Source organism: Cygnus atratus, chromosome 4 (genome assembly GCF_013377495.2).
Source record: "Cygnus atratus isolate AKBS03 ecotype Queensland, Australia chromosome 4, CAtr_DNAZoo_HiC_assembly, whole genome shotgun sequence".
Classification (NCBI taxonomy): Eukaryota; Metazoa; Chordata; class Aves; order Anseriformes; family Anatidae; genus Cygnus; species Cygnus atratus.
Genome location: NC_066365.1, coordinates 20,839,186 through 20,866,326, shown reverse-complemented (window position 1 = coordinate 20,866,326; position 27,141 = coordinate 20,839,186). Strand labels below are relative to the sequence as shown.

Here is a 27,141-nt window from a genome sequence, read left to right as displayed (position 1 = left end):
TTAAAACATCCCGTGAGGGTGATAGCGAAGAGCTGAATATCCTCTCTGCAATGGCTTGGGCAGGGAGTATAATAGAAGGCTCAATTATTGCTTAAAAAATATGACAGGAAACTTTCATTTTCACATCCCATTCATGGATAATGAAAATGTACTGAGGATAAGGAAAATCTGACAGAATTAATGAGAGGACATTCTTGAAAATCAGAAACAATGGGAAGGAATGGGCTGAGAGACAGAAATAATTACTGTAGCAGCAGTGTTTGCTGCACTGTTATTAAGGTTTGTCAGAGTTTCAATGATTTTTTAAAGAGCATTTTTTACAGAATATGTAAAAATGTTCTGTGTTGAATTTCATACTGTACAAAAGAATTTAGTTATAGTTTTTCAAAAAAATTTCAGCAAAAATGTTTCCGATGCTTTCTTTACTAGTCTGAATCTTAACTGTGGCTTTTTTGTATGTATTTTAACCAGAGGTGTGGTGCTCATCCATCTGTACCCCAAAACAATTGGGCTTTTTTAGATATGTATTTTTATTTAACTGTGGAAATCCCTGTCCTAAAGTCAGGTTAGTTAGCGAGAAACGTGGCAGTGTGGACCATCTTGAGCAAAGCCGGGTGAACCTCTGAGGGTGGTGCAGGAAGATGCTCAGCTGAGTTCCCATGAACTGTAAGGCAATATGGCCTGATGACCATGCTGGGACATTAAAAGATAAAGAACAGGACTCCTTGGCTCTGTCACCATGTAGCTGACAACGTAACCTCTGAGCTGTGCTGGGATGCGATTGATGCCTGCAATGTGGAGATGGTCAGCAGAGATACAAGTACAAAATCATGATGATGACAATAATAATAATAAGGTATAATAATAAGTTGGTATGCAAATCTCTTAATATGCAAGTCTAATTGATTGTCTGCCTAACAGGCTCTCAGAATTGCCATGTGTCAGGAAATCCTGACACCTATTTATAATTTTTGGGTGCAATCTTTGAGTGGCACCCAGGTCCTGATGTGCCAGGGGCACATGGTCACTGGGTATCTCTGAGGAGTAAACCCACAGTCTGACTCATTTTGTGGATGGAAGGCCTGGGGGAAACGGTGTTTTTAGAATAGAGTCTGGTGGGTGGGAAGCCAGGCAGAAAGAAAAGTAGTAGAAGTACTGCTGAATGGAGGGACAGTAAGATCTTGAAACGGGAGCAATTATTTCACATCTGTCAAGAGCAGAACTGAGAGGATGGTAAATTGGCAGGGGGAAGAGGAGTAAATCAACATGACCATAATGGAAAATACAAAAAGTCCTTTTTAAGGAACCATCTTAACTTCTTAACTTTTTCTAGCTTCAGCGCAGGTGTCATGTCTTTAGGATCTTTCAAGCACACAAACATTTGATGTGAGCACTGCAGTCAGCACAAGTAAATGATGTAATACTTTGACTCAATGTTTAGCACAAAATTATGCATTCTTCTTTCTGTGTTCATGCATTGCACCTTTTCACATTAATGTCTTTTGCTTCTGTACTTTACCTCTACTATGAACCATCCCTTCTCAGCAACAAGGGTTAGAGGAGAAACAAATTTTCCTTTTTTGTAGAAAAACCTCTCTGGAATATCCTGTATGTTATAAACATCCATGTGTTCTGCAGCTTTCAATTTTTGATATATCTGCAAAGAAAACAAATGTTAGGACACCATATGGCTATAAAGAGCATGTGCACACCTATGGGTCCGTAGATACACCTGATTTTTTTAAATGGCTAATCCCCTGTAATGGGTAATCACCAGTACTTTTAATCTGTGACTTTGGCAGTCGTAAGGTGAAAAAAATCTCCTTACCGGTTTTTGGATGTTCTGAAGACTTGGGACATAAGCACAGAGAAAACCATGACCTTAGGTATTATACACACTTACAGTACAAGCACTCACGAATGTATGCATGTGATTATATAGACATACAGGCACAGAAAATGAAACCAAGGGAAACCATAAACTAAGTGGTGAAAAGAAGGGTGCTCAAAGGCATGAAGTGGACAGATGAGGAAAAGGGATATTCTCTTCTTCCCTCCTTGTGCTCGAGTGAACAATTAATATCACCTTGCCTTGGTTTCTTATACTTAACCTCTCTATCCCTATCAAAGGGATTGGTAGTGCTTACTTATCTGCTTTACAAGGATGCTGTGAGATTAATCAGTCAACGCCTGCAGCTTTGAAGGTGCACAATGCTGTGCTGGTGGCCTATTAATATTAATCACACCATCTGGAATACAATTACACAAATGTGGTTAAAGCCACAATTACTCAGAAAAATATTTAAGGTGCCTAAAGATGTTCATATGCCATAAAGAAGGTCGCTATTGGAATCCCCAGAGCTTAAAACACTCTTTGCTTATATACAAATAATCTTCAGGAAGCAGTAGCTCGATTCTTCAAAGACTGCAACAAGAATGAAAGGTTCTTCACTAGCCTTTTAGTGAAGTCTGCCCTGCGTATGTGATGCATTTGTACACATGCAATCTGCATTGTCTAGCTGGGGTGCTTCATGTATGCATCCGTCCAACACTGAAACTCCCTGCCCTATATGTGGGTCGCCATAAGGAATTAGGATGGGATGGCAGGACTCAGCCCGACCCTCCCACTAGAAAGTGGTCATTGTGTTTCACCAGTACTTCTGGTGCTTCAAAATGGCATAACTCTTAAATCTGATACCACTACGTTATGATACAATCTAATTCCTGAACAAGGCTTTTCAAAGTGAATTAGAATAGTGGAATCTGGCTCGTGGGAAAAAGAAAAATTAACTTAATTTTACTTAAAGTAGCAGCACTCCAGTAAGAAGTCCTAAAAAGAAATGAAGGAAGAAAATAAAACCATGATGTGAGACATTGCATTTTATTCTCCTTGGGGATATTACGCTGTTTAATGAAAGAGAAGCATGTGCGTAAGAGCTTTGTCAGAAAAAACAAACAAACAAACAAACAAAAAACAAACAAAAAAAAAACACAAAAAAAACATGTCAGTGTGAAGTGGCAATTTATACTTGTCCTTGTTTGACGGTCTTGCCTACAAAAGAAGAGATTGATGAGTTAAGGCTGAGGAGGACATATATACACTCTGTAATACCCTGCAGGAACTTTGATAGACTTACACATGCCTCTAAGACAACTGTCAGTCCTGGCACTGATTTAAAATGTTTGCGATATCCCAGCTGTACAATTACTAGAGAGCCTTTTTGGGTGCAATTGGCAAGTGTTCCCTTCAAAGAATCATATGTCCTATGATGTACTGGAATTAGATAAAATATAATATATATATATATATATATATAAAATCACCTGGAGTGTGGACTGCCTGTTTTGTACATCCACTCATCTCTATTTTGAGGACAGCAAAAAAGACTTCTCAAGCACTGGTTTCTAGTTCAACTATAATTCACTAGTGTATTAGTTACAGATGTTGCATTTTCATTCTTTTCAAGTGGTTTCCATATTTCTTTCTGTATTGTTTTAATTTGCTCCTCAAAATCCTACAGTTCTAGCCTTGGGCTTTTATAAGGGATTTAACCCAACATGCTTATTCATCAGAATTCTTCAAAGGAGAATGTTGTAAAAATGGGCTTTTTTGGTAATTCTGGTCTAATTGAGTTAATTCCTCAAACTCTGTGGAAGCTTACTGGAATAAGAATGCCTGACCTCTTCCAGATCATTTAAAAATCCCAGCTAATGAGTCAATAAATTGACTAATATATATAACATTTCAAAAAAGGATTTTGAGCTAAAATCTTCTAGCTATTTATCAAAAGCACATAGTGGTGGGGGGTGAAAGCACGTATCTATGCCAAATAATAGTGAAAGATTATGCTTTTGATTTGTCCGGTGTGAACTCTCTTCAGAAACCTTTGTTACAAGAGTGCAAAGTGATGGGATCAACGTGTGGCTCCTGAGAAGAACCCCAGGTTGATTTCTGCACACATCTCTGAGAACCGAATTTAGACGTTATAACCAAACAAAAGAAACAATTGTCATAAAACCCAAGAAAACATGAAATAAATCAATACTAATAAACTGTACTTACCTCTGTGTGCTTCTCTGGAACTGGCCAAAGGCTGACGACAGGACCCCGGTCCTTCATTTGAATGGTATCACTCATATTGATGTAGTTCTTCAGCTCAATCACTTTGTCCGTCCACGAGATGTCCGTCATCCCGTGGTCAGAGAAGAGGAGGACATTGACATCATTCTGAAGGCCCTTGCTCTGTGGAGTGAGTGGCAAATTTTAAGCCTCATTTGACCTCCTCTGATTTTAGTGGAAGTCCACCAGAAGGAGCGTGGCTGCAAATATCCTGCAGTGAGCTCGGCCACCACTTGTAACAACAGCTGTCCGCTCTCACTTGCTGCCCTGGGGGAGTCTCAGAGGTTAGCACCAGGGAGAGATTTGGCAAAATAAACCCAGTTCCCTGCTAAGTAAGCAGATAATACATCCTAGCCCCACAAACTGGTTGTCCCGCTCGGTCTTGGGCAGGATTTTATCCAACTGCTTGTTATCTGTAGGGCAAAATGATTGTGGAAGAGCAACTTTGTCACGGTACCACCCGTGGCAAAGGCCTTCCCTCTTCCCCTCCCAAACACAGCCACTTGGCATTACAGCTCTTATGATTTAGTGAAGGTAGAAATATATTTTCCTCTCCTCACTGAAGCACGTAGAAAACTCTAATGTGTACTTATCATTGTGAAAAGAGAGCAGAAATATTCACAGAATTGACATTTACCCAAAGGCTTGATATCGTCTCTTTCTCACCGCAAAATTTTTTGCATAGAGTTTTTTAAAACAAAGTTTCACATACAGAGTTCTGAGTGGTACTATAAAAACTACCATAAAAGTTAATTGCCTGATTCCACAAACCTTACAAAACAAGTAGTTTTGATTCATTCGCCTGCCATAAATTCCAGCCAGCAACACAGGTTATAAACAGAGCAACACATATATTGGTTTATGGCTTCCTGGGGCTATTGGGGTAATAATCCACTAGGAGGATTATAACGCCATCTCTGAAAATAAGAATCAGGGGAATGGTGTCTTAACTTCCACGTGATATCAATAGCCTCTCTTTCTGAGGAAATAAAAATTTACAGCCAATGCATCCAATTAACAGGCATTAAATAGGCTCTTCGTAGTGCCACAAAAAGCAGTTTTTAGAACTTTTCAAACACTTTGTTATGGTCTCAATTAATTACCATTTTTGAAAAGGTCTCTCTAAAAACTGTTGTAATGGCAAAATTACTGGCACTTGGGGAAGAGACACACATCGTTTTGGGGCTCTGAGATGACAGGCGCACAGTGAACAGCAGATGCTGGTACTTTGACCACTACAGAACAGGTAGTGAGGATTGTAGCATACGGAAAACCAGAATCATAGAATCATTAAGGTTGGAAAAGACCTCCAAGACCATCTGGTCCAACTGTCCCCCTACCACCACCATTACCCACTAAACCATGTCCCTATGTACCACATCCAACCCAGCACCCAGGAGCTCGGTTTTCTGACATCACTGACCTTGATCTGGCTGATCATGTTGCTCAAGGCTTTGTCCACCTCTTTCAAAGCACTCTTCCGCTGCTCGGACGAAGGGCCATAGTGGTGGCCTTCCACGTCGATGCGCTCGTAGTACACCGCGGCCATTTCGGCACTGCCGTTGCTGGAGGTTGGAGGGAAGGGAGGAAGGGAGGGAGAGGCTGATGTACATGGGCCTAGAAGCCCTGACGTACAGGCCTAGGAGCCTTCCCTCCTGGCTGATGGAGTTACCAGTGCACTCTTCACTAGGACTTAGAGCCAAAAATATCCCAGAGGAACATTGTCTGCTTCCAGCCTCTGCTTTTCTACCTGCTGTTGATGGCTGGGCTTCTTATTCCCACCCAGAGGCACCTGGGTTTGCTTGAGACTCACATTGGAGGTGCCAGGTAGAGACTGTCATGTGTGAACACAGGCTGGCCTGGGAGCCCTCTGCTACGTCTTCAACTTATGAAGATGGCTATTCATTTAATGACAAAGAAAGAGCCAGAAGAAATACTGATTTCTTCTTCCACAGGTCAATCCCCTTATTAAAAGGATTGTGGGAGTTACAAGTGAAATGTGGTTTAATTAAGGTTTGGCACTTCTGGCTTTCTCCTGTGTGAGGCCTTCCAAACTACCCAGGTCAACTCAGGACAGGCTCTTCCATAACCTTGCAGAAACCCGTGTGCTATGAATTGGGATGAGATTTTAGACGGGGTTTTTATTTCATCTGACCAATGAACAGAGGAAAACCGGGGTAATCTCAGAGTTGAACAGGGTTAGTTGGTCACACATTTCTGCACTGAATGTCCTCAGCCCAATTAGTAAGGGTAGCACATACATCAGTGCTTAATTACATTTTCATGACCACTGTACTATTCACTGTAAACCTTCCTGAGAGCAGTCGTGTGGATAAAATCACAAATTCATGCTGATGAAGTTCAAACAGTCTTTTTCTACCGTACTTAATATGTGCCAGGGTGCGCCATCCATAAGATATGCGCTGATTCAGATCAAGATCCCTACAAAAAGATGTTTGTGTGGTGTTCTGACAGGTCTGGCTTCTCTTACTAAAGACTTGCTAGTAGTCTGGGGTAAGGAGCGAGACAGAAGACAAAAATCAGAGGTGAGGAACTGGCTGAATGAAATTAGGACCTATCATTTTACTTGTGAGCTTGCTAAAGACCTCTAAAGAGGCGTCCTGTAGGCAGCTGAATGTCTCTGCCTTGGTGGGAATTTCTCCACTGGTCACCGCAGAGCAGTGCTCCTTCTCACTCCTCATGACTTTAAAACCATTCAAGTGAAGCAGCCCTTCCCTTCCCCTTCATTTCATTTTAATTGTTACTTTCCATCTATATTAGGGACAAATTAGTTTCTGAAATTTAACCCTGTAACTTCTGTGCTGCATAAACTCTCACTGAACCTATTGAAGCAGTTTTCTTCTGCTGCAGTGCCTGTGTTATTTCTCTGCTTAGACTGCTTTGTTTTCTCACCTGTAACTAGAAGATCATTTGATCCAGATAAAAATATTCATAATCATCATGCCTTTTTCCTCTTCCTTGACCTGCTGCAGGCAGGGAGCTCAGTTCAGAGGAAAGGGAGCCAGGCAGAAATTCAAGAGGGGATGCTGTGCAAATGGAAATGGTTCAGGGACTGAGCCTCCCACAGCTCCAGCACGATCTGTGGGGTTTGGGCTCTTCGGAAGGCTGTAGCTGAAGTTTACTGCAGACATCATGGTAACAGGGATTTGCTCTCGTCCTGAAATTTCCAGCTTTCACTTCTTGTGAGCTGCCCTACTGACTTTCGTGTGTCCCTGCCCTTTTCACTGAAGGCAGCAGCAAGCAGCCTTGTGACTCCGGGTGAATTAGCTATTGAAACTTTTTCAATGGACTCCAGCTACCCAAAAAAGCAGCTTAAAGGGCTGGAGCTTTTAGCAGTTCGTGCCTTGCTTTTAATTGTGTTCACAGTTACAAAGCTGCAACCCTGCCTGAGCAGCCTTAAGAATCTTCCTTCATAGAGACCCAGGCAGGAAGCTTCAAGCATATCCTGACCCGTCCCCAAATGATACCCAACCAAAAATCTTTCTGTGGTAATTCTGTGTTTCTGCCAGAAATCAGGTCTGGTTTCTGTATTTGGTTTCCCGTTCCCTTCTTTATTCACTGAATTACAACTTTTGCAGAAGTTCCACAAAAGCTTCCTATGGCACATATGAGCTCCTCATGTCACATGCAGATAACCTTCTTAAAATGTAAGCTAAATCATTTCAGGATCAAACATCTCACATGAGACAGCTTCTCTCTAAGCCCCATGCTGTAAATGACACCGTGATTTGTGAGCATCTGTGCAGCAGGACCCCGTGTGCAACTGGGAGCAACGTCCCCAACAGCTCCATCATCATTTTGGAGACAAGCAACACTCAGCATCTGAATACTAGACTTTTCAGATTAAACTGGATAAATGATGGAACCAAAAAGGTTTTAAAAGAGGAAGCTGAGTTATAGCAAAGATAAGGCATAGGCTACGCACGTGGTGGTGTAGTTTCAACAAACCTAATCTTCCCCGATTTTACAAGCTACTCGGAACTCTCCCTTTGTTAACGTTTGGATGAGAGATGGTGCAGCTGGAAAACTGGATACAGAGCACGCTGTTTTTCTAGGAGACATCAGAGAGATATATTCCCATAATACTCATATTTGCACAGAATTAATGCCTGCTCCAAAAGCATTGTACCTAAGATGTTCTAAAATGCAGAAGGAGCCAAAACATTGGTCTTGTAAACAAGGGACTGGAGCTGAATTTCCAAATTTCTTATTTCCTAGGAGTACTCTCTGAATCTCAGCATTTCAAAGTCTGCTATTGCAGGTCAGTTAAGAGATTCTCACAGCCTGATATTGAAGTTTTTTGAAACAGCAAGGAAAAAACAGTAAGCTAGGTTGTCTCCTCTGTGTTGTAATCTACACATGAAAAAAGGAACACAAACTTCCCTCTAATCTTAATGTAACTGCCTGTTCCTCTATATGAGCGTGTTTCTTTGACAGTATTATGAACCAGTCTTGGACCCCATCTTCCTACGTGGGAGCCAATCCTGAAAACTGTCCTACAGCAAGGCTGATAATAAAACCAAATATTTACCCTTGGGGAAGGAAACACCACACTGCAGAGTTTTAATGACGTACCGGAAAGACTCGAGAGCGTCACTGATAGCATCTGCAAAGTTTTTGTCTGTCGGGACACTGAAGTATTCGCGGCAATAGCTTGGTCTGACTCCAAGGATTTCGACCTCACAACCTACAAATGAAAAATGTGCTAAGTTTTGCAGTTTCATTACAGACCCCGCGGTGTGGGGTCCAAGTTCACAGTAAATCCCCTGTGACACGACTTACCTTACACCTTCCGTGCTGGAAACTTTGTGGTTGGGAACGGAAAAGGGGAGAGGGGTATTTTGGATGAGTGCTTTTAGCAAAGTGAACATTGGATCCTTTTATTTCCCTCTTTAAAAGGAGGTCTCTGTGTGACCTTCCCAGAACAAAGCTCTGATGGCCTCATGGCAGACCCTTTCCACCTAAATCACTTGGTTGTTTTGATCTTAACTACTGCGGCCACGTATCCTCACCCCCAGACTTCCAACATAATAGATCTAGATATTGTTCCCTCAAAGTTCAGCAAATACTTTCCACTTAGACACACTGTATCTTACATCATAATATCCTCTATAAACTGTATTTTATTATGTGATTCTGGCACTCCACTATTAAATCTGTTTCCCAGGAGGTCTTGTTAAAACAGTATAAACCAATTACCTCTCTTGGTAACTTGCAGCCTTCCTTGCAAAATACAGTCCAGAAATTTGTGGCAACAAATCCTACAGGAGAACATGGCCCTGAACACACAAAAACTTGTTTTTGTGGTTTTCTGCCCTTTTGCTCTCTGGTTACTGTGTGCTGCTGAATAGCATTAATATTTAAAAGAACAGTGCTTTCACAAACACTGGATTCATGCGAATTATCTTTAGAGAACCCCAGAGTCCTCCCATCACAGTTATGCATTTTCTGCTGTGTTGCTGGGGCACAAGGAAAAAAAAGAGATCTTTCGGAAAATGGACTCTATACAGCAGTACAGTCAGGTCAAAAAGGCAATTCTAAGCAACACCCTGAATATGCCAACATTTGGGTCGCTTTGCCTCTCCTTTGGGCTGGAAGAGAGAGGCATTACGGACTGTCAGAAGCTGACATTGCTTGAGAGGAATTAAGGTTGCGTAGGAGGTATAAGTCCAGAGAGGGCAGTAGGGCAAGCAGAGCTACTTTCAGAGGTGTTTTGCAGTGGTTTGATCACTGGGACACTCAGTAAAGAGAATTTGCCTGTGTCATGCATTTCAGCCTGTGTGAGCTCATACTGCTGAGATGCAATACTGGGATACAGGGAAAAGCAAACATCTTGCAAAATAAGCTGACCAAGAGACTTGGCATTGCAGCGGGAGCTGCAATAGGCAATTACGAGTAATGTAGTATTGCAACAGATGAAACATCATGAAATATCATGACTTTGGCTTTGTCCAATTTAGGATACCAAACATCTCCTATTTGCTCTTTCTATTTAGGCCAAGATTTGCTGAAAATAGGCCTTCAGTGACTGCACAGACAGCCTACTTTTGGGAATCTGATGCTTATGAATACTGCCAAAGCAGCTGACAAGCTTGAAGATAGACACACAATTTACATGCTGAAATGATAGGTGACTCATTTCTAAAGGATTTACCTCTAGCCCAGTTTCTTCTGCTGCAGCGGCCATTACAACCTTTCACCATATAAATTCACACATCTTCAGCTCTGGCTGAGCACGTGCCTATTAGCAGGTCCATGTAATGTGGTCTCACGCCTCATATGACATCTGCCTAGCTGGGATTTTAGTCAATGAAATTCCTGCAGTCAGTAGCATAAGACACAGTTGCTCAAATGCGTTCTTCTGCTCCATGTCCTGGGTGCTACCAGCAGCAAAACATGAGCTTTTAGGCACCTCCACGGCTGGAGACAACGTAGCACTCCTCTGTGGTATTTGCTAGTATTTCAGCACCAAACTGGAACTTCACGGCTAAATTGTCCTCTGACACTTGAGTCTGGGAAAAGACTGGCTCCAAAGCCATCTTTTGGTAAGGACACATTTGGAAACACAAGGCCAGTCATAACTAAATTGAGAAACGATGCCTAGCAGTTTAGTTTGGGTGGATGATTGCTCATAACCAATGACTAATATAATGACTTTGTCTCTTTTTTTCCTCTTCAGATACTGACATCAGATTATAATTTTCTCAGATATCATTCCTCAGAATTACTCAAAAATAATTTTCATTGACAGCATCAACCTCGTGGGGATCTGAGATATTTTAGTTTCTCTGATATCTCTATCTTTGCTATTTCTAAATTGTCAAGGGATGAGTGTGAAATAAAAGACTATAGAAGCATCAAGAATTAGAAATGGTTTTTGGCCACTAAGTGTTGGTCTTCAAGCATGCAGTTCATCGACAGTAACATTGAAAATTCAGGCTGCCTAAATTAGATATCAAGAGCTTGCATGTTTTTTTGTTGTTGTTTTGGCTTTTTTTGTTTGTTTGTTTCTTTGTGTGTTGTTTTGCTTGTTTGTTTGCTTGTTTTTCCCTGTAGTGAGCAGGACTTCAGATTGGATTTTCAATGTTCAGGCTTGTTAAAATTCCAAAATACTGGCCCTGAAGACCCTGTAGTAAATTACATTTTGTCCTGGTAGAGGCCAGGACAGCTGGTAAATTTTCTCATTTAAATATAATGGGAAAGGATATTTGAAAGGATTTGGAGCCAGACAAAGGGAATGTTAAGTTTTTTCGTGGTACAAATAGATGAGCTGTATTGCTGAGATTTAACGTTAAATACCTTTCTGCACAGTTTTATATGACACTAAACCTTTATTTAAAAACCTTAACTTCTGGAGCTGGAATAAGGAGTTCTTTCGCAGTGATATATAGATTCTTCTTTATCTATCTGACATGGAGACTTGAACCTCTGCCAGCTTTAAATTGCATTTCTAAACATTGATTTAACAGTTGGACATTCCATGTCATAACAAAAATGTTTGAAAACTTTCCAGACTAGCTCCGTGGTCTGGAAAATGTTGTGTTTAAATGGCAAAAGGTTGGGTTTGGAGGCTTTTTTCCCCTTTCTCTCATTTCAGTATTTAGAAAAGATGTCACTGCACTTCAGCTGAAGCTGTTGCATATGCTGCTGAAAAATGAGACCGTTTGAGGGTATGGGGTTACATCACCCTCCAGGCTGAGTGCTGTAAAGCTTTGACTTTTGTGGTACCACCAGGAGGCTCTTGCGCTCCTCTGGGGCTTCAGAATCTGCTGGGGTGGCAATGCTTCAGACAGGAAACCTGGGTGTCAGACCATGCATTGCACCTCCGATATGGCATTAGCTATTGTGTTTTACAAAGCAATCAAATATTCAGAGGATATATAACTTTTCCCCCAGGAATGCCTCAAAGAGCAGAAAATACCAGATAAACCCACTGTGTTCATCTCTGAAGTGAGACCGTGCTGTCATGAATAAAGCAGGAAAATGTCCCTACGAGCCAAGTGCTTACCACGAGAGCTCTCAGCACAAGCAGTGGCTGGGACACCCAGCACGGTGGTAATTTTTTCTCCTCTGCTCCTGGAGCTAGGACAGCCCAGCTGAATTCTGCCCACACGTGGGCTTTGCTGTGTTTGTGCTGGGCTCACAGATACAGCAGTGATGGCTGGGTATTCACACCCAGCGCCCCTTCTGCTCTGTGTCCCTCTGCGCTGGGGGTTAGATTTTCTAGATTTTGTGCTGGGGATCAGTTCCCCAGTCAAATGCCTTTTTAAGAATTAAAGCTTTAAAGTAATAAATCTAGAATTTTTAGAAGGGATTACATGCTTACTATGGAATTAGAAAATGTCTCAAAAATCATATGTGGAAAATTTAATAAATAAATACTATTGCATTTGGAGCAACTTCTGTTTACTCCTGTTACATCTGGACCCCCCTACTCAAAAGGTAACATGTAGGAGCTTGGTAAACTCTAAGGGCATTTAAGGGAAAGTGATCCTGCTCTTTTGGTTTTGGTAGCCCTCTGTAGACTGTTATACCTACTCAGTACATAATTATACATACTCAGTGCAGTTACTTCAATAGTTAAAAACAGCCGTAGTCTGTAGAAACAGGTCTTCTCATAAATTTTTAGAAGAACATTCTTTTATAATTTCTATTTCCAACTATTTGCATTGCTGTTAAGTCACTTGGGTGACCCAATAAAATTAGGCTTTTTTGAGGGGTATTCCAAAATACTGTATCTAGTCTGCACCTCCAGTCCTTTGAGTCTGTAAGGCAATATTGCCACCCTTAGATCTTCTTGCTCGTCAGTAATGTAGAAATGCTCTAGCTTTTCAATCTTTTCCATCTTGGTTTGGCTCTTCCTTCCCTTTCCTGAGAACTGTGGCTTTTCTCCTGGGACGCCATCAGCTGCGTTCCACGGAACGAGCGTGACCAGGCACCCGTGCGTTGGGATGAAGGAGACAGCCTGGCTGGGAGCCCACAGAGTGACTCAGCTGCCACTGCCCTGCCCTGTCTCTGGCTGTATTCAGTACAGCTCTTCTAACATACGGTCCTCTCGTCTGCAGTTGCATAAGTCAACATTTGCATACTGCTTAAGTAGCATTGTTGGAAGGTCAAGAAGCAAAGAAGGTGGATACCTTGCATGGGACTTGGTCTGGCTGCACAGCTGCAACATTTATTTCCACATGGCTCCCTCAACGGACAGCCTAAGGATATACTCATATTTTTTTAAAGAGACTCATTATTATACACCCCTAGGGATTTCAGCACTCTAACACCCAAAAAAACAGGAATGGCAAGGCCAAGTCCCTCCAGGTGAATGGCTCAAACCTAGAGCAGCTGTGACCTCTGATGAGTTAATGATGAAGAAAGACAACAGTGCTCACTGCAGGTCACCAAAAGATGCTTAGCTTTCAGCTGGATTTTGCTGCCCCACAATGAAAGTAGATTGCTTTCATTTCCCAGCTACTGCTTTCCAGGTTAAAAACAAACAAACACTGGGGGAGCATGGTTAGTTATTCTTTGACTTTGGTCCGCGACATAGTCTACTGCATTGCTCTGTGAACCCTTTGGCACAACAGAGGCTAGAGGTGGGCAGGAGGAAGGAGCAGTCAGTGGAGGAGGAGATGCTCCACAAGCCAGCACTGTCCCTGAAGGTAATGTCTGGTGGAACATTACCCTCAGTGACAACTCAGTCTTTTCCTTTCCCAGGATATGCAAACTGCTATGCCCTAAGAAAATTCATTTCCTTAAGTGATTAGTAATATACTTGTAATTCTTGTCTGTATTTCAGAACTGTAGTGTATGAAAAAGCCATCCTATGGAGTATGGAGTGTTTAGATGTAAAGATACACCATTAACTAGTAGTAATTTTTGACATACTGACCTGGCCAGTAGTACATGAAAACGTTCTTTTTTTCTTTTGTCATTGTGACCCACAAAGGCTCCGATCCATTCCACCAGAGAGGCAGCAGGCTTTCTTTATTCACGCCAATATCGAAAGATACATTAGTCTTTGGGTCCCACATGTAGTTTCCAATCATCTGATGGACCTCACAGTGGCGACCTTCAGGGAGAGACAAAAAAAAAAAAAAAAGCATAGTCTGGTTTGTGTTCTCCAGCAGAAGGATGCCACCAGCTGCCACTTGCTTAAGACCACCCAGCTGAAAAGATGTGAATTGAACTGAGGAACGCCTTACTGTGTAACTACTCGTATGGTTTTCTAGACTCGGCTACCTTTCATTGAGGTCCTCTAGGTAGCAGTCTATGTCCCCCAGTTTGGCCACCTAAAAGCTAGTTTTGGAAGCTGTGTTCCCTTCACAATCAATACAGACACACCTCCAGAAAGCAATTCATGCCATCCCAAGACTGGCATCTAATGTATCTGGGAGGAGTTCTCTGGAGGAGCATATGGCTCTCTATTAACTGCACAGAGAGATTGTGTCATTAGCTCAGCCTGAGACAGCCAAATCTCAGAGGCCTGAAGCCGGAAGAGACGGATCCAACGGATCCATGGCCCACAAAACACGCCGTGCACAGTCCACATTAACCGACTGCTGTTGTGCCACACCAACAGGCTGCTGTAGTGCCACACGCGGGGCTGGTGTCTGGCTCCCTCTCCGCCTGCAACGTCTGCCAAGTCCGAGGCTATTTTAAGGCAGCCGCCCACGTTCAGCCCCTGAGGGCTGCGGGAAGCAGTCTGCAAACAGGAAGGGATAAAAGCACGATCTGGAAACACAGAACGGATTTTGGGAAACTTGCATTTCCCCTCTCCTTCACCTAACACTTAGCGTACGCTGCACAGTGCAGACACTTACAAAAAAAAGAAGTGTAGCAGCACTCAGAACAGGGTCAAAATAAGAAAAAGCAAGGCCACAGGCCTTCAAGTGGCCTAAAAGCTGAGTCTGCCTTGCAGCTTGCAGGGCATAGCTGGGTCAAGCTGCCCTCTCCGTCCTTGCTCTGTGCTGCCCTGCCACACAAGGTATGCCATGAGACTCGTTCTGTCACGAGAACTACGCAAGAGGCCCTGTGCTTCTGGCATATACCTCAGGTGCAAGCCACATGTACGCAGGAGATTGGGCCAGAAGGTCCAAAGGTGCGACCAGGCTGAGGCTCTCCCTAACTATCTGTTGGAAGGATCCCCCTCTCCTCTTTGAAAAAAACCCATGGGCCACACTGGTTTTCCACATACAAGCTAGAGAGATGTTTTGTTGTCATTGCCAGAAGAGAAGATACAGTATTTCAAGAGTTAACCTGCAGGAGAGTTAATAAAAATCGAAAAAGAAATGTTGAAGATTAAGTTGTACTGGAAGTTCACAATTTCCTCGTCTTAAAAAGCAGCGGCTGATGTATGTGTGAGACACTGTCATCATTACCCAGTGAGTCATGATATTGCAGGCATCCAGATAACAGACTTTGATTACTGTGAGAACAAGTGTGGTGAGCAGAACTGAAATAACCTCAGGATGCTTGTTTTAAAAAGGCATCGTTTTGAGCAGAGGACTCCATATACTTTGTGTACATGTGACCTTGAAAAGGATTTTGAAAATCTCCTTCCCTACTATGAAGTATTTCAATTATGCAGAACATTTCCTCCTCCCCAGAAGAGTAGTCCCAGTTTGTGGCAGTCACTATATGCCATATTAAAACAAACAGGCTTAATTTAGGAAAACTGGTGGACTAGAGGGAAAGTAATCTGTCCTCCTTAGTCTGCCAAGAGCTTTCTTCATTATAAGTCTGAAAAGAGCTAGTAGGAAGCCTCTGTAGTGCATCAAAAATGCAACCTTCCTACTTAGATGACAACCCTGTCTCTTCAGGTCCTTGAAATCCTTGTACTCCTGAACATATATCAACCTGCTAAACTGCAGGGCAGGCAACTACTGCCAGCCTGGGAAACCTGCAGGTCAGTGCTGAAGCTGTTAGGTCACATATCTCCATTTGATGTACAGTGCAGTTTTCATATAAAAGCAATAAGCTCCAGCTGCTTCTGATGTCAGCTCCCTATAGGATTTATGGACTCCTGTCGGTTTGCTCACCTCTTTAAGGAACAGAGCAGAGATTGTTCTTTGTAGTGTTGTTGGGAAGTTTAAGTATATATGTGCAATAATACAGAGGACAGTAGTCTTCTGATCACCACATTAGACAAGTCCGTTCTTCTGTAGACTCCAACCCTTTTTATATTGAAAAAGAAGCCTACAAGTCTATAAGGCATCAATTTTCATTTTAGACATCACTTTAAGAGAAATGTGATTCAGTCGCTATTTTGTAAAAATACGCAGTGTGAGCTGGACTCCAAAGCACTTCTATATGCTGATAGCTGTGCTCCTGGAGAAACCCTACAGCAATAAGCAACTGTGATATGCACACAGCACAGAGCATAGAAAGATTCCAAGCTGACCATAGCTTATTGTAAGAGAAGGTGTAAATATTTTTCAAGTTCACAGGTTCACAGGGCCAGGAGGGAACATCAGATGAGCAGATGTGACCATATAATGTTGCCTAAAGCCATTGACCTCTGCTTGCCTGAAGCCTGTGTCCCAGGAAGACCTTGGACCTCCTTAGAAGACATCAGTAACCAACAAATCAATATCTTCCTTGGGTTGCTCTTCCCAATATTTATCATCTCTAAGCACTGTTGAGAAAGTATGCTTAATTTGATTTTTGTCCTGTGTTAATAATCTTCAGCCATGGCTTTTCCATGCCTTGCTCACTAGATTAAAACCCCCGCAATAGCTGGCATTTCTCTCCCTGAAGACACCTATACACAGCATTAAGGTCACTTCTCAAACTTCTTTTGGGTCACCTGTGCAGCCTGAGTCCTTTGCATCCTCTGTTGCATGTTATTTCCTCCAGCCTGAGAAGACAACCTCTGGTGATCTCCTTTTTATGATTGTCAATATATCAACTTGATATTAGAGAGTCACCATAGCATGATGAATTTATTACTACTTCCATTATGGCAACTTTCCTCCGTAATCAAACATTAGAGTTTCAAAAGTAGAAACAGGGCAAAATGCAAATGCAGTAAAAATAAAAAATAAAAAAATCCCCTCCTCAAGCAACAGAGAAAAACAAAGAGGGTATAGTTCCCAGGAGTATGATAACTGCTGCATCCTTCTGGAAGAGAGCCAGCAAAAGCATTTGCACATCTTCGTGCTGCAACTCACTTGCACACTACACTTTTTCCATCATTAGCTTTGTCTAACCCCCTTTCCCATGTCTCCAGGCACTTCTGTCAGCATTCAAATGAATCTGTGTAAAACAAAGATTAAAAAAAAAACAAAACAAGAAGAACAACAACAACAACAAACACACACAACATGCAACTGGTTGGCTGCCCAGAACAACAGCACAGCAAACACTGGTGGCTGTGTACCCTACATCAACTGCAGGTGAGATTTGGAAAGCAGGAGCGTGTGCTCCTGTAGCATTTGCCCACTTCTGAATGGGCTCTACCTGGTCTCAGTGCTCCACCTCTCAGCATGGTCCTTCAGTGGCTGCAAGCACAGTGCGTGGGATCTCCAGTAGGTATGATAAATCATACAGAGACCACCTGCATCTAAATCTGCCAGAGACAATGCTCTTCTGAGATTCTCAATGATCCTTTCTTTGAAAGAGAGGCAGCATGGGACAGATGTGTGAAGCTGTACCTGGTGCCCCGGGCAACAAAACAGAGGTAACTCATCTCTGCATTGAGCCAACCTAAATTTATGAGAACCCATGTTGTATATATTAGCCTGCACCGCAAAGGTACCATAATCTGTACCCAAGTGGTATCCAGCTAAAGAGAAACCTAAGAACCTACATATGCGTGAATGTACTATTTAATGTTATATGCATTTTGTGTGGGGCCATGAGGCCTTACCTCCCATGTCCTGTCATGACGTCCCCACCCCTTGGGAATTAACTAGAGCTAGGAAGGGGATGAGGCAAGCACGGGCTGCCATGGGGCTATAGAGTCAGGGGTGGAGTTAAGTTCCTCCACGCAAACAGGTGTGCACAGGTACTGTGAGCTGCTGCAGCAGAGCAGAAGATACCTCCCCAAGCTCCGTGCCAGGGGAGAAGTAAATAATGGCTCATAATGTCAGTTGGTGGCTAACCCTAAAATCACACCAGTGCAGAGATGAGTGATTAGGAATTCAGTGCTTTTGGAAGTTGTCCTGGACAGGCAGGTCAGACTGCCCGGTATCTCACAGCGTTGCACAGAGACTAGAGATACCTGATGTGTCATTACTACTCTCATGAAATGAACAGGCAAATGGGACCACACCACTTAATCCAGTGGAGGAACTTGTCTGAGCAGGCCAGAGGAGCACATTTAGATTCTTTACTTCCTCACCACAACTAGAAGATAAAGGGAAAAAGACTTTCAACCAGTCCTGCCAGGACTAGTCAACTTGGAAGGTTATTTTTTTCCTTATGCACATCTGGGCCTCTACAGCTTGACTGGACATGTGACATTCCTTGAAACATTTTGGTTCCACCAAGTTGTTGGGTTACTTGGGTAGGTTTTAAAAGCCTGAGTGAGACATGCAGCTCCCCTTCTCCCTGCTCATTTATCAGATCCTCGCTGTGCCTAGCTCTGTCTGCTTCAATTTATAGCCTTGCTCTGCTCTTTCCCTGCTGGGTCTCATTTGCCCAGCTTTGCATGGAAACAAGATCACAGGGAAGAAAAAAGAAACCCTGGTTCAACCCTAACTTGGCCGGGAGAGGACCAGGGCTCATGCGCAGACAGAGGAAGCCCTTGTCTGGATGACTTGGCCCTACCATCTGCAGGCCCACAGGCAAAAAAAGTGTCCTGAAGATGTGAACAGACAATATATGTTCCCAGAAGAGCTTGTTGGCAACGTCCTTACAATCTGTTATGGCCTGCACTACCAGACTGATCCAAAGCAGAAACACCTTACCCTACGTGAGGTGAGAATTTGCCACCCAGTTAGGATCACACCAAAAAGCACAGAAAAATCTGCTATACACAGATTATTTATTTATTTATTCTGAAGGGGTTTTGTTGAACTGTACCTCCTGTGCCTTAGCAGCCACAGCTCCAAGTGGTACAGAGGAGCTGGCCAAAATGATGTGCAGAGCAGCTATGTGTACCATTAGGGAAGGAACAAGCCTCTGGCAGTCCTCTCTTCATCAGTTTTCTGTCCTTTTCATTTTCGGGCAGAGAGTTACCTTGATATATGAATGTCCTCCTACTGCTGCTAATAGCTGGTAGCAGGCACGCTTTATGGGCGGTGAGGTTTTAGCTAGCATGCAACTAAAAACCTCTGTGTTGCAATTTGCAGCACGTGAGCTTGTTCTAGGGAATACTTTCTGTTATTCATTTTGAAAGTGTTGCTATTTTTTTTAGTTGGTAAAAAGCAAATACAGATTTTTTTTTTTGTAACATTTTGTATATGTGTGAAAGGGAAAAATCTTGGCACTCACAGCCTTTCTGAGCAAACAATGCGAGATGAAGAACTTGAATGAAAAGCCCTCCCGGTTCCCATCCCTTCTCCAGCTTGTCCTTGCTGGGATAATGCTCATTCTCTGCCAGCTAATACTATTACCACAGACTTCTTGAAACTCTTTTTATTCCCAATGTGCAATTTTTGGGAATAGAAAGCCACCAAATCCAAGAAAAAGAAGAGACTTGATTTAAGAACTGTGTGCCACCAATAGACTTCTCTCATCTCTGCTGCTGCTGGCATCTATGGTGGCTAAAAGAGGAACAAAGATCAGAAATCCAATTTCCTTGTCCTTCATGTTTCTCCTTGTGTCCTCCTGGCTTTTCTCTTGGCTTGGGCAGTGAAGTTGAGATCGTTTCATTTCATTGGTACTGATAATCAACTTCCCTGTTGTACTCCTACCCCTGCAATTTTTATGCCTCAGACAATATGCGGGCATTGCTGATGTAGTTACAAATAGGTCCTCTGCATTGTTTCATTTAGTACCTTACGATAGATTTTAATTTAAAAAGTTTTAAAGAAAAACAAGAATAAAACTAGTCTCTACAAAAGTGAAACACTCACATTCCCCAGCGCCCTGGCACTGAGCACAGCGAAGGCTGTGGCAGGGTTGTGGCCAGGTTCATGTTTTGCTGGTGTTCACCACATCACCCACTGGTGGAGTTCAAAGGGCATGCTCCTAATGGGGGAAGTTAATAATTAAGCAGGGCAATCCCCATCCTACAGCTGCCATGCACAGCCATGACGGTGTGACGCCCAGAGAGGTGCCGGATGGGGCTTCCTGCATGGAGACCCACGGTGCCATGCCAGGAGGCTGGTAAGCCAGGAGACGAGCAAACAAGAAATGTGCATATTTGCCATGGTGAGCAGTCCACGTGGTGTGCTGACAGCTCGGTGTACACCGGGATTTGCTGTGCTTGGGGGAAGATGGCAGCTGACCGAAGCACAGTGATGTTGGGACAGTCCTGTGAAGGTCTTGGGCCTTGTCCTAGTGCTCAGAGCTGAGACTCTCCCAGCTCCACGTCCTCCTCTGTCCCACAAGCTTCACAGGGCCTCACAGCCTCCCTACCAAGACCAGGTCCTCCCTAAAGTGGTGTGTGGAGGCCCCTGGCCCGCTCCTCTCCGAGCGCTCCCCTCCCACCCACCTCCACCAGAAGGATCTCCCTCTGCTCCCTGTGGAGGCCAAGAGAAACACGGCCCCTGCACAGCCGCTCGAAGGCCTGCCAGAAAAGACTGCATTTGTTGTTGGGATCTTGGAAAGCAAATCCTCCCCCCGGCTCCCTGTTCAGATGTGGTGCTGATGTTCACACTGGCTGGGCCCAGCAGGTGGGGGGCCTGCAGGTTGTGCATGCCCAACCGGGGGGCTTCATGGGGCCTGCGGGGCCGGGGTCCCCAGCAGGTCGCCAGTGCCTGCGGGTCCCTTTGAAACTCCTCAGCATAAGCAGCTTTTCTCGAGAGAGATGGCACGCACGGCCCTGAGCAGTAATTCCCGCTTGCAGCGGTTGCAGAGGGAGACCTCAGACTTTCCGTTTGCTTTGGCTTGAGACCGCCCTGCAGAAACACGCCAAGGCAGAGGAAGGGAAGCACTAAACACTCCCAGTGGGATAAAATCCTGGGGTGGCTTGTGATCTTAATTCCTTTCTTTGCAAAACAAACAACACATGGTGTGGCTAAGTGAGCCTCTCGGGTTAGACATATCTGGATTTCTTCTCTCCTCGGCTGCCAAACCCACATCTAGCCCCACGAAGCTCCCTCCAATATGTCATCAGTAACAGCTTTTACCTACCTCACCATTTTATGCAACGCCTTTCTTCCAAGTGCTTTTCTTCCCTAACACAGTCCTACCTCTCCCAGGTGAGTTCCCTACATACGCATGGATTTAAGGCCATACAAGCACCAAATTTGTCTTTCAGTTTACTCGACAATCTTATTTCAGAGTGCCATTGAACTTTTAGAAAGAGCTCAGGCATTTATAGAGCTTTTGTCACTCCAATAAAATCTGCCTTGAAAAAGACTTTACCTTAAAGCATCACTTTTCCTATAGTATTTTCTATTCACAGCTTTGTTCACTGATCTGAAGAGTATTTGCCCAGAAGCAGGGATGTCTCTGTTGCCAGAGTTCTTTCCTGCTGTGCTTGTTTCTCATCTGGAATCACAGATCTCTGTGATATTAGGGGAAAAAACATCAAGTCCACAACTTCAGTATCATAAATGGAGAACAGTGAGTTAGGGCATGAGGTAGGATCCAGCCTAGCAGCTCAGCTCCTTAGGAAACAACCCAGCCACTCAAGAACCAGCCTTTGTACCACTGTGGAAGCCAAAACTAAGAACAATGGCATGAATGAAGTTGTTACAGAAGATTGCTTTTCAAAGTTTAGGACATTGAGTCAGTACATCCTTGAGCTACCATGCACACCACCTGATGTTTGTCATAAAATAACTTGTCAGACTGGGTGTCAGAGAGATTGCTTTGCTCCAGCAGTAACCTGGGTATTGCTTGGTGCTGTCTTTAAGCAAATAGTGTTTGTCTTTCACGTTGCCTTCACAGAATCACAGAATGGTTGAGTTTTGTGCTGAATTGCTGCAATGCCCAGCACTGGCACGCTGGGTGCTACCACCCATCCCTGCTCCACGTCCTGGTGTCTGCTCCCCTCCTGATCCTGGGGGACCCAGTGGGGAGGGCAGCTGTGGTGAGGCCATGGGGTCAGGGCATGGTCCTGTGCTTCACAGCAGGACAGGATCTTTTCCCTGTGCTCCAAATCACTCTCTGACTTTACACAAAGAAGCCTAGCCATTGATGTTGGTCTCCTTTCTGTGCTCTGCTTTCCTTTCTCGTAATTGCTGAGGAAGCAGAGGAAGGACAAAGATCTCCTGGCTGGCCTTGGGCTTTCTGCATCACTCCGGGAAGCCTCAGAAAACACCTGCTTGCAGGTTAACAGCAGCAGAAGAATTAAGGAGACCTAACGTATTACGGTGAGGATTAACACTGAATGCTACTGTCTTTGAATGACTCAAGTCTGAGGATTAACAGTACAGGTTTTCTTCTGTTAACTCTTAATATAAATATAAATATATATCTATAAATATAAACACAGAGCCTGGCAGGGCTCTGTGGCTTAATTCCACTTAATAGCTGAAAACTCTGGCTTTAGCCTTGGTGATTGTCCTCCTATATCCACCATTCCCTGAATCCACTGCTTCGGGCAACTCATAACCCTCCTGGTTTCACCACCTGGTTTCAAACCAGCTGCAGGGAGCTCTGTGCTCATCCAGGATCACCATGCTGCACTGTGTGACCCTGGAAAAACATCTCCCTCTCCAAGTTTCCCTTCCCAACATCTATCCGTCTTGTTTTACCTAGACTGTCAGCATTGTATTACCTACGTTGGGTGCTTTCTCCCACTGCACCTGTGCTTCACCTAGCAAATATTGTCAGCAAAACCGGGTGTGCTACACATCAGTGGTTGTTAGTTGTTTTTAGATCCATGCCACTTTGTCATCAGTTATGGTTGCACCTCTTGGTTATACCTTTGAAACGCTCAGTAAACTCTTGCTCTTTCTTGTGAATATTAAACTCCATTAGGTTGCCCTCTTGGAAACATCAGTAGAGTCTAATGGAATGACTAAATGATCCTGCAGACAGTCAGACAGCTGCACTGCGTGCTGGTGCTTGCTTGTTGCCTATTGCAGATGAAAGCTGCCTCTGGGCAGGGCTGGCAGGGGCAGTTTGGCATCTTCAGTGAGATGTGGTGGGCAGAGGCTGCTGGCCACATGCCCCAAACCAGGACCTCTGGCTGCAACTCTGGGCAGGAGGAGGAGGTGAGCTGAGGTCTGAGGGGACCAACCCATCCTGATGGTGGTGGTAAGCAATAAGCAGAGCCCATGTCCTCATCCAAAGCCACCAAAGCAAGGGAGGACATCCCCCATAACAACTAAGGCCCTTGTGGCACTAAGAAACAGCCGTCAGCACGCCTGGATGTGCAGTTCCACAGGAGCTTGTGAATGAGCAGGGAAAAAAGGGACGGGAGTGCTTATCGTGCTGTGAGATACAGTGAACAAATCTGGGGCGGGAATGTGCAGAAGGGGCTAGACATTTCTTACGCTGATTTAGCTGAATAAAAGCCAATATGCTATGAAAGCACTCTTAGAGATGCTAAGATACGACAATCTGGAGGTCAAAAGTGAGTTTCTTAACAGCTCGCGATACAGCGGTTTAGGACAAGACATGAAGAATAGCCTGTCCTTGTAGCCCCTGATTTCCCAGAACAAACTGGTAACATTTAAGTCCTGCACGTCCCAGTTCCTAAGGGAAGCAAACCCAGTTACAGGCACTCCTCAGCGGAGATGCACAAACTGCTGTGTCTGATGTGGGGTCAAATTGATCACACACAGCCTGAGCACGTGGCTTCACAGCCACCAACACCAACCTGCCTCCTACCCCAGCCCCAGCACCACCCAAAATGCGACATCTCCTCCTGCAGACCCTGTACCGTGGTTTTGGGGTGGGCAGGACACTGCCAGGACACAGCCACAGGGTACACCTACACCCCAACGGCTCAGGTGCAGCCTCAGATCTTCCTTTGGGCTTGTTTGTCACCCAAACCTAGCCCTCGATTTCTTCCTGACCTGTTTAACACTGCTGTGGCTCATGCAATATAAAGGTTAATCATTATTTGCAGCTCATTTGTACTTGCAACAGAGATCCTTGTCACGAAGGCCAGGAGACTTATGAAAAGGTTTTGTCTCGCAGACTGTCTCATTGCTTCTGGCTAGAAACTCCAGTACCCTAAAAACGTGAGAAGCCTACAAGTCACGTTTCATCACCTACACCAAATCTCCTTCCTGAGCACTAAACGGGATGTTTTCAAAGCTCTTCAAAGGGCTGATGATGGGCTTCACTCTGCACGTATGCACCCAACAGGTGTGACGATTAATCGCAGTAAAGGGAGAAAGCAGTCACTCCCTGTGCTCTTCAACAACTTCACCCAAAGGCTTTTCGCTATATGAAGTGTTCAGCTGGTGTGCCTGCATACATTTACAGAAAAAGGTCCACAGTGGAGTGCCGCCTCTATTTGCTGTAGTGAAATCTGCCCTGCATTCATGCCTTCCCACTGCCATGAAAAAAACCTGGCAGCTTTCTACTTAAAAAAAAAAAAAAAAAAAAAAAAAAAAAGTTAATTGAGAGATGAAATGAGCATCGAAATGAGCTCATTGAATGAGCATCCTCTCCCAAAATCAAGATAGAGAGGGAAGGGTTAAGCGGTTTCAAAACAAGCTGGGCACAACTGATGTCAGATTTTGTCTTACAATGGCATCTCTCTGCCTTCCCAGCAAGCAGTATATGAACTGCTGGGCTTTGTATTGTTCTGTGGACAGCAGAAGACGCCACATATCGAGGAGAGAGCAGCTTTTCTCACTGTTCGCAGTTAGCTGTAAGGTCTTGTTTGTTAAATAACTACGGAGGAAAAATCCCATCTGAAACTCCAGAAAAAAAAAAAAATCCGTTTTTTGTGTGCTTCAGTTTTGTCTCCAGGCTGCCTTTATCTGATACAAACAGCAAATCTGTACTCTGCACCTTCCTAGTACCACAGTAATTATGTATGGCCCCAGTCAGGTTAAAAGGAAATCAGCATGGTGAAAATTACGTCTCTTCTCCCACTTTTCTGGAAACCTCTCCTGGGCATTCAGAAAGAGAGAGACAGTAGAGGAGCAAAACCAAAAATTCCTAAGGGCTTTCTATTTTTTTTTTTTTTCTGGATTACAGTTATAATAACTTTGGGCAAAGTTAGGGCAGGAACCCGTGACAGCAGAAAGTCAGCAGAGTGCAAGTGGAAATGTGATGCTGAACTTTCTAAAACAGACCTGCTGGCTGAAAATCAGTCTTATCTTAGTCCCCCTCAGCCTGCATGCCTTTCTGTTAACTGAAAGCTCTCTGAACAGGCTCCATGCTCACTGTCCGTATGTTTCCCACCCATTTCTGTGCTCTGAGTGCAGCAGGCGAGGCAGGGAGCCGGCAGCACTGCACTGGAGCAAAACCAGCTCTGTGCAGCGTTTCCAAGTTCAGGACAGGTCTGCTCGTCGTTTCATCTAGGCAAGCAGTACCAAGCTGCAATAGTTTTAAACCCCCAGCTAAAAGCATGACCAGAGTTACTTTTACAGCTTCTCCGTAGGAAAGGTATGAGAGAAGTGCCCTGCGCCCTGGCACAGGATGCTGGCAGCCCCGCCGAGCATCACAGCGAGGAAACGTGAGTGCTCACCTGTCATCAGCGTGTAATAGTTCGGGTAGGAGAGGCTGGGGAAATCTGGGGTCATGTAATCCACCTTCACCCCCATGTTGACGATGTTCTGAAAGCCCGGCAGAGCCTCCAGCTCCTTGTCGTCGATGTAGTCGAAGCGAAAGCCGTCGAGCAGGAACACCAGCAGCTTGCGGCGGGCAGCAGCGATGGAGAGGAGGGCGAGGAAGGCGAGGACCACGGCGAGGACCCTGCAGCTCCCCATGGCAGGCAGCGCTGCTGGGACCGGGGCCAGGAGTGAGGGATCTGCGGCAGCTTCGGGGCTGGACCTGGCACCGCTGTCCTCCCTCCCGCTTCCACCGCCTGCGTTAAAGCTACAGCACTGCCCAGCGTGTGCGGGGGCGGGAGGTCGCAGGTTAATTGCAAACAGATGATTAACTTGGAGCCAGAGGAGGAAAGAGCTCGGTGTCTCGCCGCCTTGCAGCGATGGGGAAAGCAGCGCGCAGGGGAGTCCGCAAGGACCTGTCGTCTGCACGCGCCGTGGGGCTCCTCCAGCTCCTAAGTCTTTAACAAAAAGGAATAGTTTGCAGCACTACAAAACAAATTATGCGTTTGTTTTCTGGCTGTTGACACTACTGCTGCTGGTAAGAGCTGGGTGGTGCCAAGTTTCATGTTAATGAAAAGTTGTTTGCGCTTTCGTCACAAGCCGGCACCAGGTTCTTCTGCTGCCAGCCACAGGGGCAGAGCTATACCTCCAGCACAACGCCGGCGTCTGCTATAGACTGTAATTACATGCTGCCTCACTTTGCTTGCATTTCATTTGCTTCTCCCAGATAAAAGCAGCTCGTAGTGCTGCGTTAGCCCTGGAAGCGTGGAGGACCCACCTGCCAGACCCTGCCGGGCTGGGGAAAGGGTAAGGCTTGCATTCCTCAGCCCACGGAAGAGAAGCAGCCCCAGGGAGGCTCATCCATCGTGGGGACGTGCCCCACAGATGCCGGCACCTGGGGAAGGTTGCAGAGCTGGCCACCCTCCAGCCATGAGGAGGTCAGGCCTTCTGCTTGCTCCCCACAAGGCTCCCGGCAGCATGTCCAGCCTGTCTGCTCACCTGGTCCGACGCCAGCTGAGCAAGGCAGCTTTCGGCCTCCCTCGAGGCCTGCCTCCCTGCCCCAAACCAGCACTCGCACCTGTGCAAAAGGAGGACAAAAAGCACCCAGGTGTTACCCGAGCTGTGCCTGCACCCTGGACTGACTGAACGAACCGTCCCTTCCCTATACCCTCATCATCCTGATGCTCTGGGGTCCCTGCTGCTCGGGCA

At 44.7% G+C, this 27,141-nt stretch overlaps 1 protein-coding gene across 1 annotated transcript in view; it reads right to left on the bottom strand.

Annotated features, from left to right (window-relative positions):
- Positions 1 to 26,472, bottom strand: part of ENPP6 (ectonucleotide pyrophosphatase/phosphodiesterase 6) — a 30,234-nt gene extending 3,762 nt beyond the window's left edge. Inside the window, exons 1-6 of the mRNA XM_035557865.1 lie at positions 25,851 to 26,472; positions 14,028 to 14,207; positions 8,717 to 8,828; positions 5,544 to 5,685; positions 4,064 to 4,243; positions 1,520 to 1,657 (exon numbers count right to left, since the gene is read on the bottom strand). Of these exons, the coding sequence (XP_035413758.1) occupies positions 1,520 to 1,657; positions 4,064 to 4,243; positions 5,544 to 5,685; positions 8,717 to 8,828; positions 14,028 to 14,207; positions 25,851 to 26,091 (993 nt within the window). The 5' untranslated portion in view covers positions 26,092 to 26,472. The remainder of the gene's footprint in view (positions 1 to 1,519; positions 1,658 to 4,063; positions 4,244 to 5,543; positions 5,686 to 8,716; positions 8,829 to 14,027; positions 14,208 to 25,850) is intronic.
- Between the last annotated feature and the right edge of the window lie 669 nt (positions 26,473 to 27,141).